At 42.5% G+C, this 21,390-nt stretch overlaps 1 protein-coding gene across 1 annotated transcript in view; it reads left to right on the top strand.

The window, feature by feature from the left end:
* ttc6 (tetratricopeptide repeat domain 6) overlaps positions 1-21,390 on the top strand; it is a 283,236-nt gene that overhangs the window by 19,094 nt on the left and 242,752 nt on the right. The window contains exon 2 of the mRNA XM_059956588.1: positions 14,665-15,704. Coding sequence (XP_059812571.1) covers positions 14,688-15,704 — 1,017 coding nt within the window. The 5' untranslated portion in view covers positions 14,665-14,687. The remainder of the gene's footprint in view (positions 1-14,664; positions 15,705-21,390) is intronic.

Genomic DNA, 21,390 nt, shown 5'->3' with positions numbered 1-21,390 from the left:
TTAATGTGCAGAGTGTAAGAAATACATCGAGTCAATTAGAGGCACAAATAAAAATGGCCTTTGAAACTTGAGTACAAGTTGTTCAGAAATGAGAGTTAAATACAGATATTCTACATTTTGAGTTTTATAGAAAGGTTAGAGAAAGTGGAATTGGAGAATTTCTGTTTATTATTTAATTATAGAATTATATATACTTATATTATTATATACCAGAATATGGATAAGGGAAAACAATCCAACAGTGACTGTATGGTTGGATTAGAGAAATTAGAATAGACCTAAAAACTTAAAATTAAATAAGCGGTATGCTATATTAGTAATGTTTCATAGTTTCTGTGACCTGGAGTTTGCAATCAGTGGGGCAGCAGCAACATTTATCTCTGGATAAATCTCTGGATATCAGTGGCAAGGATTAACTTTTTCAGACATTCTCACTGTGGAAAAAAAAAGCAAAAATTATACATTTGTTTTCAGGTTTCTCAAATGTGATTTGAGTGTGCTGTGAAAGCCGCCCTCTTGTGGCCATAAATATGCTATCAATCAATGCAGAATTGAAAAAAATCTTTCAGTTGCCCTATATTTGGGCCTGATTAGTTAAAACAGAAGTTTTTGAATTGTTTATTTGCTTAACTATGATATGCCTCATAAATATGTGGATTCCAGACTTTAGTCTCAGAGTCATTGAAAAGTACAGCACAGAAACAGGCCCCTTTTTTGTGCTGAACTGTTTAAACTGCATATGAGTCAGAATCAGATTTATTATCAGTTATGAAATTTGTTTTACAGCAGTACAGTGGAAGACATAGTAATTATAATGCTACAAAAAATAAACAAATAGTGCAAAGGAGGAATAGCAAGGTAGTATTCATGGGTACAAACAAGCTGGATGAACTCAGCAGGTTGGGCAGCATCTGTTGACTGCTCCTTTCAACGGATGCTGCCTGACCTGCTGAGCTCATCCAGCTTTTGTACATGTTGATTTGACCAAACCATCTGCAGTGTACTTTGTGTTTAGTATTCATGGGTCATGCACCATTCAGAAACTTGATTGTGGAGGAGAAAAAGTTGTTCCTAAGACTTTATGTCTTCAGGCTGCTGTACCTCCAGCCTAATAGTAGTAATGAACAGAGAGCATTTCCCAGATTGTAAGGGTCTTTAATAATGGTTTTATCACACTCCTGTATGCCTCATTGCCATCTGAGATTTTCCCAAAACAGTGGTGTCATCATCAAATTTATATTTGAGTTATATGTTAATTATACCATAAGACATTGGAGCAGAATTAGACCACTCAGCCATCGAGTCTACTCCACCTTTCAATCATGACTGATTTATTATCCCTTTCAGCCCCATTCTCCTGCTTTATCCTCATAACCTTTGACACCCTGACTAACCAAGAATCTATCAACACCTGCTTTAAATATGCTCAAAGGCTTGGCCACCTCAGCTGTCTGTGGCAATGAATTCCACAGCTTCACCACCCTCTTGCAAAAGAAATTCCTTCTCATCTCGTTTCTAAATGGACATCACTCTATTCTGAGGCTGTGCTTTTTGGTCCGAGATTAATCCACTAAACGAAGCATTCTCTCCACAGCCACCCTGTCAAGACTTTTTTATATTCGATAGGTTTCAATGATGTTCCACCCCCCTCCATTGAGTAAAGGCCCAGAACTGTCAAACACTCCTCATATGTTAACCTTTTCATTCCTGGAATCATCTTATAAGCAACCTCTGGACGCTCTCCAATGCCAGCATATCTTTTCTTAGATAAGGGACCGAAAACTGCTCACAATACTTGCAAGTGCAGTTTAGTAAATGCCTTAGAAAGCCTCAGTGTCACATCCTTGTTCTTACATTCTAGCCTCCTCAAAATGAATGCTAAATTTGCCTTCTTTACGACCAATTCAACCTACAAGTTAACCTTCAGGACATCTGCACAAGGACTTCCAAGTCACTTTGCACCTCCAATTTTGAATGTTCTTCCCATTCAGAAAGGATTTCCAAGGATACCCTTGCCTCGAAGGAGTCTGCTGAAAAGGCCGAGGAGGTTGTTTCAGCTCGCAGGGTTGTGCCTTCCCTGGGTGGGAGCTGCCCAGAGAGTAACTGGGAGGATGGGGGGGGAGTTAGAATTTAAAAAAGGTACGGGTGTTGAAAGCCTGGAAGAGGCAAATGTCCTGTTTGAGTGTGTCCAAGATGGGGATGCACGTGGTGCTGAACCTGGTAACGGAGCTCAGAAGAAGTCTGAGGTAACTGATTCAGTGGAACGGGGCGGCCGTCCTTGTGGGTCAGATAGACTTGGTTCAGTGGGAAAAGGGTTAACCTTGGTAACCGGGGGAAGTGTGAGTCCCCCGGTGTTTGTACTTGAAGGTGGGTTCAAAGTTAACGCAGAATTTAAGAATGGGGGGATGAGGATTGTTATTGAAGGAAACGGAAAGTCTGTAGTTTCCAAATCGAAGGAAAAAATCTTAAACCTGGCAGATCGCTCACAGAGTGAGCCGGGGGATAGCAGGGCCCCCCACTCTATTGTTATGCCAGGATGGGGTGTGAAAAGGCTGCCTTCGACAGGCTACTTGAGCGAAGAGTTCGAATCAAACACCAATAGCCTGAAGGGGACTGATAAAAGGGCCAGCCACCTGGGTAAAATCAAAGAATTGGGTGGAAATGGTCTAAGTTTGGGGCATGGTGTTGCTAAAATAACCCCGATGAACGAGGCGGGCGGGAGTTCACCACGCAAAACTACTCAAGTTCCCCACTGGGGGGCTCGCTGAAAAAGAGGCGACGGGCATTGTTAGACAGCCAAGCAGGTTGAACGGGTTTGCGCCAAAGCCTGTGAATAATAAAGACAGCCCTTTGGAGACCTGCCGGTTAAGTTAAACGACTGAAGCAATTGGTATTTACATAAACTTTGCAAATGCACCTAAGCTAAGGTCACACCTCCTTAGTTTTGTTGCTTAGGAAAAAAAATAAATAGGTGGTTATTGAATTGAAGTCTGATGTACAGTTCAATGTTAAGATATTAAAGAAAGGGACACTGTAATCGTTAACTATTTAGATACTGACTTGAATGTATAACGGTAGTACTCTGTGAAAAGAAAAACTTGTGTATTGTGTTAAATTCAAAACTCCTGTAAGACTGTGTACCACTCTGTTTTAACCGCTGGTAAAAACGTTTTAAGAGGGGAGGTGTTATGATCCCAGCCCCCTCCTTTGTGAGAATCGCAAGAGCACCCATCGAGGGGGGGGGGGGGGGTCAGTAGACCCAGTAGGAGAGAGAGAGAGAGAGAGAAATGTGCCAAATTGCACGTTCCACCCGGGATGCAGAATAAGACGACAGCGACTATTGTCTCATGGAGACCACATGAAAAGCCCTCGGGCAACGTGGGCTGGTTGAGAGAGAGATTGCATCATCCCAACCTGATTGATACCTGCGACCCCGTGAGGAAGTATAAAGGAGAGTCTCAGGGGGACAGCCCCTTCAGACGCACCAAGAAGACATGAGAGAGTGATCCCGCAGCAGCGGGAAGCCATTCTGAAGGAAACCACGTGCGTTAGATTCCGGGATTGGAATTTGTGGCTGGAATCACAGAAAACCGCTTTTAACTAACATCGGGGAGAGGGAACCAACGCTCCCCCGATTTCACGGAAGCTTCATCAAGACCCGGCAAGTTTTTTCTCTTCTCCCCAATCTCTCTCTCTCGGTCGCCCCATGTGAAACCCAGCGATTCTCAAAAGGGCTGAGGCCTGCAGACTTCTGAGTGACTTTTATATTTCCAACGGACAATATATTATCCCCTAGACAACAGTCGAGATTACTTCTTAATGATGATTATTACTATACCCGCGCTTTAGATTGAGTATTGACGACGTGCATTATCTGAATGTTTGTATTAACCTTACTTTTGTGCCCCTTTATAAATAAAAACGTTTGAAAATAGTGACATCAGACTTCAACGGACCTCTCTATCTTTGCTGGTAAGTTATCCAGTTACGGGATATGTAACAGTCCATTCTTCCAATCTTAGTTGTTCTGCAGATTCCCTGCTTCCTCAACACTACTTGCTCCTCCACCTATCTTTGTATCATCAGCAAGTTTGGCCACAGAGCCATCAATTCTGTCATCTGTTTCGTTGATATGATGTAAAAAGAAGCAGTCCCAATACTGACCCCTAAGGAACACCACTAGTCACCAGCAGCCAACTAGAAAAAGTTCCCTTTATTCCCACTCTTTGCCTCCTGCCAATCAGCCATTTTTATATCCACGCTAGTATCTTAAGTTGGTAGCACCATGGGCTCTTACCTTCTTAAGCAGAGTCATATGTGGCATGTTGTCAAAGGCTGTCTGAAAATCCAAATAAACAACACCCACTGACTCTCCTTTGCCTATCCTACCTGTTATTTTCTCAAATAATTCCAATAGATTTGTCAGGCAAGATCTCCCCTTAAGAAAACCATGTTAACTTTGGCCTACTTTATCATGCACCTCCAAGTAGCATGAAACCTCATCCTTAATAATGGACTCCACCATCTTCACAAGCACTGAAGTCAGGCTAACTTGCCTATAATCTTTCTTTTGTCTCCTCCTTTCATTAAGAGTGGAGTGTTATTTGAAAATTTCTGGTCCTTCGGAACTATTCCAGAATCCAGTGATTTTTGAAAGATCATTACTAATCCTTACGCATTCTGTTCAGCTACATCTTTCGGAACCCTGCAGTAGTCCATCTGGTCCAGATGACTTATCTACCTTCAGTTTCCCAAACACCTTCTCCTTAGTAATAGCAATTGCACTCACTTCTGCCTCCTGTCACTCTTGAATTTCTGGCACACTCTAGTGTCTTTCATGATGAAGACTGAATCATAATACTTATAAGTTTGTCTGCCATTTCTTTGTCCCATATTGCTACATCTTTAGCATCATTTTCCAGCAGTCCAATATCCATTCTTGCCTCTCTTTTACTCTTTATATATCTGAATGAACTTTTAGACCAGGTGTCCCCCGTTTTTCAAACGTTCGCTTTATGACACCTCCCTGTTATGGAAGACCGACATTAGTTACCTGTTTTCGCTAAAAGAAGATGTTTTCACTGTTAGGAAAAAAAGGCAGCGCGTGCCCCAAGCAGTTAAGTTCCTCCCCTGGACCTGCGTTCTAGCTGGCATTGCTTAAATACGTGCCTGTGAGCATCTGTGCTTTATGTTGATTTATTTTGTGCATCCGTTAGCAAGATGAGTTCTAAGGTATCAGAAAAGCCTAAAAGAGCTCGTAAGGGTGTTACACTTAGCGTAAACCTAGACATAACTAAGCATTTTGATTGTAGTGAACGAAGTAAGGACAAAGTGAGTTTAGCTTGTGGAAGTTGACAGAGATGATGTTGAAGAGGTTTTGGCATCCCATGAACAACAACTGATAGATGAAGAGCTGATGCAATTGAAACAGGAAAGGATAACAATCAAAACCAAACACAGTAGCGAATGGACTGAAAGTGAAGTCGTCCAGGAACTGAGCGTGAAGCAACTGTGTGAGATTTTCACTGCGAAAAACAACGCTGCAATGATTGCAGAAAAGTACGACTTTAATTTTGACAGGGTATGTAGGTTTAAGGCAGATTTGCAGGATGGTTTGAGTGTTTACAAAGAACTGCATGATAGAAAATGTGCCAGGCTAAGCAGTCAAGCACGCTGTCGTTTTTCAAGCCTTCCACATCAGCCACAGCAGATGACGAACCTTGACCTTTGACATTGAGGCAGGCAGGCATAGAAGAAGGTGACCTGCCTGCCCTGATGTAAACAGACGATGATGAGATGACACCCCAGTCTCCTGTCCCTCCCACCACCCCACCCTCCGATGACTCAGCCTAACACACCACCATCAGTGTGCTCCCTGTCTTCCCAATTCTGGTAAGTGATATGACACTGTACATAACGTTATTTCTACTTTATATAGGCTGTGTATTTTTATGTGTTATTTGGTATGATTTGGCAGCTTCATAGCTTAAAGGTTACTGGAGAGCATGCTTATGTGAGAGCACTTGCGCCGTGTTTCTGCCGAGAGCACTTGTGTGAGGTTTTCACAATGATGGACAGTGCTGCAATGATGGCAGAAAAGTTATTTCTACTTTATATAGGCTGTGTATTTATCATATCATTCCTGCTTTTACTATATGTTACTGCTATTTTAGGTTTCATGTGTTATTTGGCATGATTTGGTAGATTATTTTTTTGGGTCTGTGGACACTCACAAATTTTTCCCATATAAATAAATGGTAATTGCTCCTTCACTTTATGACATTCAGGCTTATGAACCGTTTCATAGGAACGCTCTACCTTCGGATGGTGGGGGAAACCGGTATCCTCTTTGATACTTTTGGCTAGCTTACTTTCAAATTTCATCTTTTATCTCATTATAGCTTTTTTTAAGTTGTCTTCCTGTTGGTTTTAAAAGCTACATTATACAGGTGTTCCCCCCACCTTTACAAAGGTGGAGTGTTCCTATGAAACCTTTCTTAAGCCGAAATGGCGTAACGTAAAGAACCATTAATTTATATGGGAAAAATTTTTGTATAAGTGAAAATCCTCTTTGTAATGCGAAAACAGGTTACTAATGTAGGTCTTCTGTAAAAGCGAAGTGACGTAAAGCGAACATTCGTAAAGCGGGGGATACCTGTATGCCATCTCTTTTGCTTTTATGCAGTTATTGACTTCCCTTGTCACCCACAGTTGCCTCATCCTCTCCTTACAATACTTCTACATCTTTGGGATGTATCTATTCTGTACCTTCCAAATTGCCCCCAGAATCTCCAGCCATTGCTGGTCTGCTGTCATCCCTGCTAGTGTTCTTTCTAGTCTACTTTGTCTAGCTCTTCTCTCATGTCTCTGTAATTCTCTTTACTGCACTGTAGTAATGATACATCTGATTTTTATCTTCCCCTCTCAAACTGCAGGATGAATTCTATTACTGCTTCCTAAGTGTTCCTTTACCACAAGCTCTGTAATCAAATCTGGTTCATTACACTACACCTTTTTGAGAATTACCTTTCTCCCAGTGGGCTCAACTACAAGCCTCTCTTAAAAAGCCCCCTCTTAGGTATTCTGCAAATTCTCTCTCATGGGATCCAGTACCAATGTGATTTTCCCAATCTACCTGCATAATGAAATCCTCCATGACCATTGTAATTTTACCCTTGTTACATGCCCTTTGTATCTCCAATTGCAGTTAATATCCCATATCCTAGCTACCATTCAGTGGCCTGTATATAACTCCCATCAAGGTCTCTTTACCCTTTCAGTTTCTTTACTCTACCCATATGGATTCTGTTAGGGTCTCTGGTCCACGTACTCCGGACTCCGGGCCTTGCAGCCAGCCCTCCTGTCACACAAAGCCATTGGATCATCTTGGCTTAAGGAGGTACACCTGTTGCCTATTAGCGGGCAAGTGTTTATAAGGGGCTTGGGGACTGAGCCTAGTTGTGGGGTCATCCTGCTCCAAAGCTGGTTTAACCTGCTCTGTACCCGGACCACCGGCTCTGAATCCTGTCTGTAACCTGTTCTGCCCTGGTTGCCGCCCTGCTCGGAATCCAGCTCTGCCCTGGTTGCCGGCCTGTTCTGTATATGCTCAATCCGATTGGTCTTGTTCCCCTGCTTCTCTCCTGTGCACTGGTCCCACTGTTCCACCTTATTCTCCTTGCTCATGCTGCCACACTGTCGGTTGCCTTTCCCAAATTACCTGTGTATCTCAGTAGTCCTGCTGTTCACCCTGGACCCAGCTTCCTTCTGATCCCTTGCCTCCATCGGGCAGCTCCGGCTGGACTGCTGCTGCCCGGTGGGGGTTCTACCCCTTCCTACCCGTTGCCTCTGTCGGGCAGGTCCAGCCGGACTGCTGCTGCCCGGCGGGGGTTCTGCCCTTTCCACCCATCTGCCTTTTCCTACCTGTTGCCTTTGTTGGGGAGATCCGGCCGGACTGCCGCTGCCCGGTGGGGGTTCTGCCCCTTCCTATCAGCTACCTCCGTCAGGCAGGTCCGGCCGGATTGCCGCTGGCTGGCGGGGGTTTCTGCCCTTCCCACCTGTTGCTCCGTAAGGATTGTGCCCCGCACCTGCCCAGGTGTCCGTGACTGGCCCAGGCCTCTGTGTTTCCGCCTGGGAGGCAGCCCTGCCCAGGATCCATGCGGCCCGCCATGAGGTATCCTCCTGCCCTGCCTTAACACTGGGATCCTCCTGCCTGCCTCGTCTGAACTCTGGGATCCTTCTGCCTTACCCCTCACATGCCATGGCATGCCCATCCTGTCCTACCCCTAGTACTTCAGTGTCTGTGTCCTGCATTTGGGTCCAATCCTACCCCTGTTCCTGACAGGATTCTACATCTTCCAGTCCTATGTCACCTCCGTCTAAGGATTTGACTGCATTTTTATCAAACAAGCCACATCACCCTCTCTGCCTACCCGCCTGTCCTTTCGATATAATGTATTTTCTTGCATGTTAAGCTTTCAACTATGATCTTCTTTTACCCATCTCAGTGATGCCCACAATGTCAAACTGCCAACCTGTAACTGCACTACAAGAACATCTACCTTATTCCATATAATGTGTGCATACAAATATAAAATCTTCAGTCCCATATCACCTTTTTGATTTTGCCCCCATGTTACACTTTACCTCATCTGTCTAACTGAAATTTTGCCTATCACCTGTTCATCCTCCCAGTCTCACTGCACACTGCAGTGACTTGTATACCAATTATCCCATCCTCAGCCCTATCACTCCAGTTACCATCTCCCTGCCAAATTCATTTAAACCCTCCCCAGCACCTCTAACAAATCTGCTGCAAGAATAGTGCTTTGCTTCAAGTGCAATCTATCCTTTTTGTACAGGTCATCCCTTCTCCAGAAGAGATCCCAATGATTCAAAAATCTGAATCCCTGCCCCCTGCACCACTTTCTCAGCCACTCATTCATCTGTACTATCATTCTATTCCTGCCTTGACAGCACGTGGCACTGAGAGTAATCTAGAGATTACTACCCTGAAAGTCCTATTACCTAACTCGTTATATTCACTGTGTAGGACCTTTTCAAATAGATGGCTTTGTTGCCAAGTCTGCAGATGACACAAAGATTGGTGGAGGGGGGGGGGGGAGGTAGTGTTGAGGAATCAGGTGAGATGCAGAAGGACTTAGACAGATTGGGAGAATGGGCGAGAAAATGGCAAATGAAAAACAATGTTAGAAAATGCATGGTCATGCACTTCGGTAGTAGAAATAAATGTGCGGACTATTTTAAACGGGGAGAAAATTCAGGAATCTGAGATGCATAGGGACTTGGGAGTCCTTGTGCAGAACACCCTGAAGGTTAACTTGCAGGTTGAGTTGGTGGTGAGGATGGCAAGTACCATGTTAGCATTAATTTCAAGAGGTCTAGAATACAAGAGCAAGGATGTGATGCTGAGGCTTTATAAGGCACTGGTGAGGTCTCACCTTGAGTATTGTGAACAGATTTGGGCCCCTCATCTTAGAAAAGATGTGCTGGCATTGGAGAGGGTCCAGAGGAGGTTCACAAGGATGATTCCAGGAATGAATGGGTTAACATACAAGGAATGTTTGATAGCTCTGGATCTGTACTCGCTGGAGTTCAGAAGGATAAGGAGGGATCTCATTGAAACCCTTTGAATGTTGAAAGGGCCAGACGGAGTAGATGTGGAAAGGATGGTGGGAGAGTCTAGGACAAAGGGCACAGCCTCAGGATAGAGGGGCACCCTTTTAAAACAGAGATGCGGAGAAATTTCTTTAGCCAAAGGATGGTGAATTTGTTGTCACATGCAGCTGTGGAGGCCAGGTCGTTGGGTGTATTTAAGGCAGAGATTGATAGTTCTTGATTGGACATGGCTTCAAAGGTTACGGGGAGAAGGCCAGGAACTGGGGTTGAGGAGAAGATAGAAAAAAGGATCAGCCATGATTGAATGGCAGAGCAGACTTGATGGGCCAGTTGGCCTAATTCTGCTGCTATGTCTGATGGTCTTGTGATCTTTCTCCCTTTCTGCATATGCCATTGGTGCCAATGTGCACCATGGCTTTTGGATGTACACCCTCCCTTTTGAGAGTCTTCTGCAGTTGCTCTAAGACATCCTGAACCCTAGCACCTGAGAGGTAACACACTATTTTGGCTTCTCTTTCTTGGTCAAAGAATTTGTCCTCCTGATTATTGAGTATCCTATCACTGTTGCTTTGCCTGACTTTACCCTTCCTTGCTGAGCCTCAGAGCCGGCCACAGTGCCACTAGCCTGGCTGCTGCTGCTGTGCCCTGATAGGTAATCCCCTCAGCAGTATCCAAAGGAGTTTTATTTATGAGGAGAATAGCCAAAGGGGAACCCTGCAATAACTGCTTACTCCCCTTTCTTCTGATGATCACCCATTTTCTCTATGAAGCCTGCACACTGGGTGTGACCACCTCAGTAAAAGACTTATCTATGAGGTTTTCAGCCTCCTGGATGGTCCTAAGTGCATTCAGCTTCAGCTCTAGTTCTTTGTCAGTCAGAAGCTGATGTTACATGCACTTCCTGCAGATGTAATCAACGGGGAGACTGTTAGGTACCCCGATACCCATATCTTATAGGAGCACCATTCCACTGTTTGAATTACCATCCTGCCTACACTGTTTTGCCTCTAACCTTTCAAACTTAAGTTCTATCCTGCACCTGTTCTCGCCAAAGTCTGTTGATCCAAAGCCTAGCCACTCTAACATTAATCTTTATGCCTTTGTGCATATATCAGTTATTCTAGTTGAATTTGAATTTTTTTTCACTTATTTCTAGTGCAGAACCTATATATTATTTTTCCACCTCCTGAATATTCCCACTACCTTTCTTTCCATCATCTCTTTCCTCAAGACTGCACTTATGATTACCAATTCCTGTAGTGCAGAGAATCTGCTTCTAGCCCACATCAAATGAGCCACGAGGAAATTATGCAAGATGAGCCTGCTGAAGCACATGCCTAATTTATTTAGCTAGTCGGGCAGCATCTGTTGAAAGGAGCAGTCAATGTTTCGGGCCGAGACCCTTCGTCAGGACTAAAGGAGGGGGCAGGGGTCCTATAAAGAAGATGGGGGGAGGGTGGAATGTTCCAGGTGGAAAACCAATCAGAGGAATGATCAAGGGGGAGGGGAAGCAGGGAGGGGATAGGCAGGAGAGTTGAAGAAGGAATCTAAGGGGAAAGCACTATGGGTAATAGAAGAAGGCAGAATCATGAGAGAGGTGGTAGGCAGCTAGAAGAGGAGACAGAGTGAAAGTGGGATGGGGGAAGGGAGAGGGAGGGAATTACTGGAAGTAGGAGAATTCGATGTTCATACCAAGGGGCTGGAGACTACCCAGACGGTATATGAGGTGTTGCTCCTCCAACCGGAGTTTGGCCTCATCATGGCAGTAAAGGAGGCCATGTGTGGACATATCTGAATGGGAATGTGAAGCAGAGTTGAAGTGAGTGGCAACTGAGAGATCCTGTCTGTTGTGGCGGATGGAGCAGAGATGCTCGACGAAGTGGTCCCCCATTCTGTGTCAGGTCTTGTTGATGTAGAGGAGGCACTGGATGCAATAGATTAACCCAATAGACTCACAAGTGAAGTGTTGCCTCACCTGGAAGGACTGTTTGGGGCCCTGAATGGTGGTAAGTGAGGAGGTGTAGGGACAGGTGTAGCACTTACGCTTGCAGGGATAAGTACCAGGTGGGAGATCTGTGGGGAGGGACATGTGGACCAGGCAGTCGCGGAGGGAACGATCCCTGCGAAAAGCAGAGGGGGTAGAGAGGGAAAGATGTCCTTAGTGGTGGAGTCCTGTTGAAGGTGGCGGAAGTTGCGGAGGATAATATGCTGGATCCGGAGGCTGGCGGGGTGATAGGTGAGGACAAGGAGAACACAGTCCCTGTTGCGGTGACAAGAAGGATGGGGTGAGGGCCGAAGTGCAGGAAATGGAGGAGATGTGGGTGAAGGCATCATTGATGATGGCAGAAGGGAAACCACGATTCTTAAAGAAAGAGGACATTTGGGATGTTCTGGAATGGAAAGCCTCATCCTTGGAGCAGGTGCAACGGAGGAACTGGGAATAGGGAATAGCATTTTTACATTTGGCAGGGTGGGAAGAGGTATAATCAAGGTAGTTATGGGAGTCAGTGGGTTTATAGATGTCAGTGGACAGTCTATCTCCAGAGATGGAGACCCAGAGATCGAGAAAGGGGAGAGAAAATCTGAGATGGACCAAGTGAATTTGAGGGCTGGGTGAAAGGCAAAGTCAATGAAATTGACGAGCTCAGCATGGGTGCAGGAAGGTGCACCAATGTAGTCGTCAATGTATTGAACGAAAAGGACATTCCAAGTGTCCTCTTCCTTTAAGAATCGTGGTTTCCCTTCTGCCGTCATCAATGATGCCCTCACCCACATCTCCTCCATTTCCCGCACTTTGGCCCTCACCCCATCCTCCCGTCGCTGCAACAGGGACCGTGTTCCCCTTGTCCTCCCTATCACCCCACCAGCCCTTCAGATCCAGCATATTATCCTTTGCAACTTCCGCCACTTTCAACAGGACCTCACCACTAAGGACATCTTTCCCTCTCTACCCCTCTCAGCTTTTTGCAGGGATTATTCCCTCCGCAACTGCCTGGTCCACACATTCCTCCCCTCAGATCTCCCACCTGGTACTTATCCCTGCAAGTGTAAGTGCTACACCTGTCCCTACACCTCCTCACTTACCACCATTCAGGGCCCCAAACAGGCCTTCCAAGTGAGGCAACACTTCACTTGTGAGTCTGTTGGGATAATCTATTGCATCCAGTGCTCCTGGTGCTGCCTCCTCTACATTGGCGAGACCTGATGCAGATTGGGGGACCACTTCGTCGAGCACCTCTGCTCCATCCGCCACAATAGACAGGATCTCCTGGTTGCCACTCACTTCAACTCTGCTTCACATTCCCATTCAGATATGTCCATACATGGCCTCTTCTACTGCCATGATGAGGCCAAACTCAGGTTGGAGGAGCAACACCTCATATACCGTCTGGGTAGTCTCCAGTCCCTTGGTATGAACATCGAATTCTCCAACTTCTGGTAATTCCCTCCCTCTCCCTTTCCCCATCCCACTTTCACTCTGTCTCCTCTTCTCGCTGCCTATCACCTCTCTCATGATTCTACCTTCTTCTACTACCCATAGCGCTTTCCCCTTAGATTCCTTCTTCAACTCTCCTGCCTATCCCCTCCCTGCTTCCCCTCCCCTACCCCTTGATCTTTCCTCTGATTGGTTTTTCACCTGGCACATTCTACCCTCCCCCCACCTTCTTTATAGGGCCCCTGCCCCCTCCTTCTTTAGTCCTGATGAAGGGTCTCGGCCCGAAACGTTGACTGCTCCTTTCAACGGATGCTGCCCGACCTGCTGAGTTCCTCCAGCTTGTTTGTACATGTTGATTTGACCACAGCATCTGCAGTGTACTTTGTATCTAATTTACTTGTTTTTAAGGATCGTGGCTTAATCAAGCATGGGAAGTACAGTATTCTGCATTCATTGTATATCTAGATGCAATTACCTTAAAAGAACAAACCATTCATTCATTATTAGTACTATAGTAAAAATTACAGTAATGGATGTAGTTCTTGCTTTAAACAATGGTGCAATGGACTCGCATAAGGAATTGTAACTACTATTCCTTGAATTTGATATATAAAATTTATGTTACTTATTTGGTGAGTTGCAAAAATAAAACATGTTGAAATCTCTCAAATATTATCTAGGAGGGAGGAATTATTGCTTGGGGTTACAAGTGGTGCAGAACTACTGGGAACTGAACCAGAATACAAGTCATTCTATGTAAATTACAAAACAGCTCTGCTAAGCATCTCAGTGAGCAGAGGCAGCTTGAGGAATATTTTTCTTGGTTTTATTTATCCATCTACTTAGTGACATTTGATTACAAATATTTCATTGAAATATGAAATTGAAATGTGTAGTATATTTTTATCAGGTAATAGAGCTTTACTACACTTGAATACATTATTTCACCATCTATCATGGGCTAGTGATTCTGAGCTACCTGTCACAAACTTTTAAGAAAGATTCATAATAAACAAAAGAGGAAAATTTCCACCCATTTTCTGGATTAAATCTGAGATCCCTAAGCATTTGTTTAATTAAGGTTGACTTTTTGCATGTGTGAGCAAAGAAATAAAAATATTTCAAGTATTTCAAAATGTTAAAAATTTATTTTTCAATCTTGTTTAAATATTATTGAGCTAAGATCTTCAACCTGACATTTTCATTACATTTTTAAGTGAAGAGATCTTTAAGCATTTTCAAAAAAGTGGAATCAAGTAGAATGTACAATGAATTCTTATTTGCCATAGTTCATTTCAAGGTTTTGAAAAAGATAAAGATGGACTGAATAATAATGCTTGGACAAATATTTGAATGTAGTATAGAAAAAATATTTCTTGAACATTCTCTTTCTTTTTAATTTGTTGATAACACCTATGGTTTGATTTGCAAAGTAAGATCAAATAGGAATATTATTTAGGTTTGCATGTCTAGCTTGATTTTAAAGAGATCTTGCTGTAGCTCAGTCTGTGTTGTACAGTGCTTGGTACACAAATAATTTGGACAAAATGTGTGCGGTAATAGAATTAACTGTATAGCTTTTGTCCCCACAGATCAATACTGCAAGAGTCTTGAGATGTCTGAAACCCAGAAGAATTTTGTTTCACATCTCTCTGAAGATGTACAAGTGCAGGACAGTTTATACATGATGCCACAACCAGACTTTCACCATTTAAATAAGACATCATGTACTGTGCTTCCAACAGCAGGAAATCATGTACAAGAAAAGTTCAAGCAGACAACTGACAGCCCTATGCAATTATCTGAAGATACACAAATAAGCAAGACTTTAAAAAGTAATAATGAAGATGACTCCCGGCTACTAAGTCAAACAACCAAGGCAGATCCCCAACGGAAAAATAAGAGATCAGTTGTTGAAAAGGGATATCCATCTAGTAAAAAGAAATTGATAGGTTTGCAACTGCATGAAGTAGATGGTAAAAAAGAGGATGTTTTCAGGTCAGCAATAGCTCCTGTTGCAGGTACGGTTAAAGGTTTATGTATGACAAGAAGGCCTGAACCACCACCTAAACCTAGTTCTTTGAAACCCATTAGTACAAGGAAGTCTCCTACACCTGAATCATCTGCTTTTGTTTCTGAGCAAGCTGGTAAAGTTTCTGCTTCCAGCCCAAGATTACATGGTAGTAATGTTAAAGTTGACTATGACGTTAGTGAAAGAGGTAATATTCCTTCAGACACAGCTGAACAAAGTAATAAAAAGGAAAATCTCAAAAAATTCATTTCTCCAACAAAACAAACATCAGATGACGCAAGTGTCCATCTTGACAAAGAAGATGGCACTCATTCCATTCATTCCCAAGGTTTGAGGTCTGTTTCTGAACTGCTGGAAGAAGCTAAATATCTCACAATGTCAGACACACCAAAAATATATGAAAGAAACTTCCAACTGAGCAAGCCCGAGCAGTCCCTGACCGCAGCCCAACAAACATTTACAGCTAAGGCAAAATCTGTAGATGAAATCATTGCTTCACTGTGGTCTGCGAGACAAACCACCTCCCAGTCTGCTTCAGATCTAAAGATCAAAGGACTGTTGGACAGAGTGCTTGGTTACAGTTATAGCAGTAAAAGTGAGGTAAGTGAACCATAACAGACTTGTACTTGCTTTTAACTGGAAGTTGAATGTAGATTTTCAGAAGTGCAGTACTTTTGATGCAGTGTTTGAGACAAAATCCTCGAGGTGTAATATGTGATGGATCCGATGCTTTAAACTATTTAACAAAACCATACACGTCATGTAATAAGTATATTTCTTAGTTGCAGTACATAAATCTAAATGCACAAATACAGTGTGATTATCATAATGTTGAGGAAAGTAAATTGTAGTTTACTTAGTGGAATAGAATCCCATCAACATTGATTATTTCACTGGGATATGCTGACACTTTATAGAGTCAGTCTCTGCTTTAGGGGCTGGGGTGGCATGCGAAGCTGCATCTTCTGTCCAAGCATCAAGAAACACTAGTCGGGTTGGGTGGATGCAGATGAAGGTAAGGCATGATTCATACTGATTGGTAAGTTAGTTGTTAATATAAGGACAGGCAACACAAATTTATTCAAGGCAAATTGTGGTCAACTAACTTGATTTTCTCTGATAATGTAGAAAATTAATACAAGTTGATGTTGCTGTTGTTGTGAATGTTCAGAAAATTATGGATAATACATTCCTAATGGGTTTGCTAGCAAAATTACTGCCTGTGGAATTAAAAGTGTAGTGACATCATGTATATAGAATTGGCCAAGACCCAGATTGCAGCATGCAGTTGGTGAACAGTTACTTTTCAGACTGAGAGGTGCACCAAGTTGTGTCATCCAGGGACTTATACAGATAAGGGGAATGAGCAAAAAAATGGCAGATGGAATATAATGTTATGGATATGCATGTTCATGCATCTTTGTAGAACGAATAAAGACTATATTCTAAATGGGGAGAAAATTCAGGAATCAAAGGTGCAAAGGGACTTGGGAGCCTCCATACAGGATTCCCTAAAGGTTAACTTGCAGGTTCAGTTGGTGGTAGGCAAATGCAGTGTTAGCGTTCATTTTGAGAGGATTAGAATATTAAAGCAAGGACGTAATGTTTGGGTTTTATAAGGCATTAGTCCAATTGTATTTTGAGCAGTTTCGGCCTCTTATCTAATAAAAGATGTGCAGGCATTGAAGAGGTTCCAGAGGAAGTTCATGAGAATGATTCCAGGAATGAAAGGGCATGAGGTGCATTTGATGACTCTGGGCCTGTACTTGCTGGAGGATAAAACATTGGGGGTGGGGGTTCTTATTGAAACCTATTGAATATTGAAAGGCCTAGATGGAGTGGATGCAAATAAAATGTTTTCTTTAGTGGAGGAGTCTAAAACCAGAGGGTACAGCCTCAGCATAGAAAGATGAATCTTTAGAACAGAGATGAGGAGGAATTTAATTAGCCAGAGAGTGGTGAATCTATGGATGTGGCTGTGGAGGCCAAGTAATTGGGTAAATTTAAAGCTTCTCGATTAGTAGGGCCATCAAAGGCTAAAGGAAGAAGGCAGGAGAATGGGGTTGAGAAGGATAATAAATTGAAAATGTAATACAGTAGAATGGTGGAGCAGACTCGATGAGCTGATTGCCCGAATTCTGCTCCTATATCTTATGGTCTTTTGTACCACTGTTGACAGTTCTCCTATTTATATATACTATTGGCCTAGACATGTAGTCCATTTTAAAAATAATTGTAATGAACAATGAGTAGGATTGTTTTGCAGACTTTTGAAAGGCATGGACCAGTGTTTCTAAACTGATTTTAGCCTAACACCTCTCTAAAGCACATTCATACTTGCCAACACCCCTTCTGGGCATAATATACTTTATAGCTCCTCCACAGTGTAAACATATGTCGACCATATACTAACATAAGAAAAATGACTCTGCTTTAAATTGTTATTTGTCTTTAAACCTAGCTTACAAAGTACCTCTGCACTGTTCAGCAGCTTCAAAATCAATGTGATCATTAAGCTTGACAGCTCTAGCAAGTGTTGAATATCTGGTTCAAATTGTGACAGTAAGACTTAAGATCCCATGTGTAACAGTGTCCAAGCGGTTTCTGTTTTTTGTGAGTAGGTGGTTCACTTCTCTGAAGCTTCTTTCAACAAAGTTGTGGATGGAAACGAAATGAAGAGCAGTTTGGCTCTTCTCCATAGACCAGGAAACTTCATATGACATTGTAGCCACATACCACAAATGCCCACATCTTTGAAAAACATTTTTTCTTCATCATCTTTCTGAATTTTGATAATTTCATCTTGTAAGCTCTCTTCCTGTTCTTCCACCTTGCAGAGAACTGGGTTAATTACCCAGTCCAGAATTTCCATACTGTTTAAATCCTTGAATCAATTCTAAAAATCCTTCTTCAGGTGTAAGCAGTACTCTTGCAAATCACTGTCTATGAGAGGGCCATACTCTCCATGCAGGGAAACCGTAAGAACATTCTTCTTCCAATGTTTTGCTTATATATTTCCAATTTTCCAATAGAAATGGACACTGTGCTTTTTGCCTGAATTAAATTGAAATTCTCACCACGCAGTTTCATATTTAGAATGTTCATTTTGTCATTCAGATTGGCTTGGTATGCCACATCTTCATGTGGAAGTTTAATTTTGTTTCCCAAGCTCTTGTTAACTTTGAGCTTTTGCTCTACCACAGTGTCAAAAAGGTCAAAGAAATGTTTTAAGCAGCAACCTTTTGACAGCCTACACATGTCAGTGTGAAAAAGCAAGCTTTCAAACTCTTCATCATTCTCTCGGCATAGTTGGGGAAATATTCTGCTGTTTAACAGAAGAGATTTAATTTTGTTGATAGTAGAATCTGTATTACATGAGTCATGCTTGGAAAAACTTGCTGGCTGAGGTTTTTGGCTGAGAGATGCTGATGATGAATTACACAATGGATTGCAAACAGACTTGAGATTTCTTTTTTCATAAATGCCATTAGACCAGCATGGTAACCTGTCATATATAGTGCACAAGAAATCACGTTCCTAATCGGAGTACTTTTGTCCTCAATGTACATTTGGATTTCATCCTAGATTGATTCTCTGTTGATATTTGTTTTCAACCTTTTACAAAAGAAATCTCTTCATAAACTTAAACTGTTTAAGAACAGTGGTGAGCACTCAGATACAGCAGGCACTATTAATCTTCCACCAATGGTTTGAGATTTTCCACACTTTACTATCATTTTGGAAATGTTATAAGAAGCAATGAGACCACTATCAAGGTTATTTTAGCTTTCTTGCAAATGACTCAAGTGTGCAATGCTTTTAAAATGCTTCTTTCCTCTTCTGGAACTAAGTAATACCATAAGTAACCTTTTCAGAGTGTCTTTTATGGAAGTCTTTCTGTAATCGTAATGATTTCATGGCTTCATTAGACAGTACAGTATTACAAATAAGACACATGGGCATTGCTGATCTGACGGGAACAGAATAAAACCATACTCCAGGTATGTAATATTGTATTGGCACACTTTCTGTAATTTCTGGTAGGATTAGACTTCAAGGTTTCACCACCTTCAGACTCAAAGAGATCACGCTGTACCTATTTATCCATTATTAACAGGGCTAAATTAAAATTTAAAAAAACACAAACTGGAAATGCCTATTGGATGTTGATAACCGAAGCAAGTTGACACGGATGAAACGATTGTAGCAGCATGCAAAGGAACAGCAAGGTGAAACATGGAAACGTCGAAAACCTACAGTGCAATACAGGCCCTTTAGCCCACAATGCTATGCCCAACATGTACTTACTTTAGAAATTACCTTGGGTTACCCATAGCCCTCTATTTTTCTAAGACCATGGTTCTTGACCACACATATGAAGTTGAGGTCATTTTAAACACCTCAAGTGAAATCCTTGGGGTTAGCTGGTTCTCTGATTGGCTCTATTTCATCATTTTGTTTCAGCTATCACTGTATTGCAGTACAATCTGTTTTCTGTAGAGAAAGTTGAGAGAGTGTGCTTGACTTGCTAGCTGTTAAATTGCATGAACTAATTCCATCCTGTGAGTCAAGGAGAACCATTGGGCACCCTAGTTGCTAATTTGTGCACCCCCAATAATATCTGTTTGGTTGGTAAGGTTGGATGAGATTCCAAGTTTCAGATGCATTGTGACGATGAGTCATGCAGAGCTGTGGTTCTTCCTGCGTTCCAGTCTCTCATCCTTTTCTTTTGGAAGTGTCCACTCTACTAACGGTCACTCAGGTCTTGTGCCTCAAGTTAAGCTGCCGCTTACTGCCCACCCCCCTGAGGACCTTGAAACCCCCCCCCCCCCATGACTTCTATTTCCCCTAATGCTCCCTTAGGACATGTAACCACCCACACTGAGAATCACTGGCATAGACTAATAAAGCACTGGAGGATGAATTGTTGAATTTCAGAACTAAAGTTTGAGAGTAGCAGTATAAACTGAATGGTAACATTTCAAAGCATGAGTAGATCTGAAGCCTCACATTTTCAAGTCTCTAACAAGTATGTTGAGTTCTTGCTTTAGCAATAAAAACCTGGTGGGCAATATCGAGAAAGTTTTTCAATTATTGGTTAGATATCCTATAGCATATCATGTGCAACTGTGGGCAAGATACTAAATATAGGATGTCAAATGTGGAAGAGGTTCCATGAATAGTTCAGAGTCATCATGTTTCTGTAATTTTAAGAAGCAAGATTAGTAAGTTTGCAGGCAAAATAAACAATTGGTAATGTCTTAGATAGTGAAGAAAGTTTTATAAGGATACAGTGGAACAGTGACAGGTGGAATTTAATTCAGACAAGTGAGAGGGAATTCTGGAAGGCCAGGTTCTGGTGTTGTTAATGATAGGGAGCTTAGAGGTGTTGTACTGAGATATCTGGGGTGCAAGTCCATAGCTTACTGAAACTGGTGTTGCAGGTGGATATGGTAGTGCAAAAGACATCTGATAAGCTTGAGGCATTGTGTATAAGTTTCATTCCTTTGTACAAAATGTTGGGGTTAGACAGCACTTAGATTTTTGTGTACAGTGCTGATCATTACACTAAAGAAAGGATGTGGTAGTAAAAGTGACAGTGAAGCAGAGGTCCACCGGGATGCTGCCAGAAAAAATGGGCTGTAGTTATAAGGAGACATTGTACAGGCTGGGTTCATTCCCACTAGAATGTAGGTGGCTGAAGGGTAACCTTTAGTAATCTCACGTGACAAAGTTCAGAATAGAACTTCAATGTTCTTCAGTGTTGTGTGTCTGTGCAGGCATCAAGCGACTTGACCAGGTGAGCAAAGTTGGCAAAGTGTGACAAGGGCCTCAAAACTGGGAATGTTGACTTGAGAGAGAATGTTGATGCTGTTTTGCTTATGGTGAATTTGGAGGATTTTGCAGAGATAGAGTTGGTGATTTTTTTAAATGCCTTGGGATTCCAGCTGTAAATAGTCATTGGCCTCAGAATTATGTTGTAGGGGGTGGGACTGAGAGCAAATAGTCTATCGTACAGCTGTAATTTCTGCTGTCCTTTGTGCTTCTACAGGAACTCATTGGTGAGCCCACTGGTGAATCTTTGATATTCTGCCACATGACCTCTTTTGAACTTCTGCCATTCAACCACAAAGAAACTTCAAAACATACTGAAGCTTGAACAATTGATAGCCAGACTTCCCTATTGAGCCATACTTAACAGATAGCACAATTTGGCCTACTAGCAAACACTTTTATATGTAAAAGATGGTAGAAGTTTGAAACATCCTTCCACAGATGTCAGAGC

The sequence above is a fragment of the Hypanus sabinus genome, chromosome 2, assembly GCF_030144855.1.
Source record: "Hypanus sabinus isolate sHypSab1 chromosome 2, sHypSab1.hap1, whole genome shotgun sequence".
NCBI classification, from domain to species: Eukaryota; Metazoa; Chordata; class Chondrichthyes; order Myliobatiformes; family Dasyatidae; genus Hypanus; species Hypanus sabinus.
The sequence above is the reverse complement of the archived record's forward strand: the minus strand, read 5'-3'. Positions and strand labels throughout refer to the sequence as shown.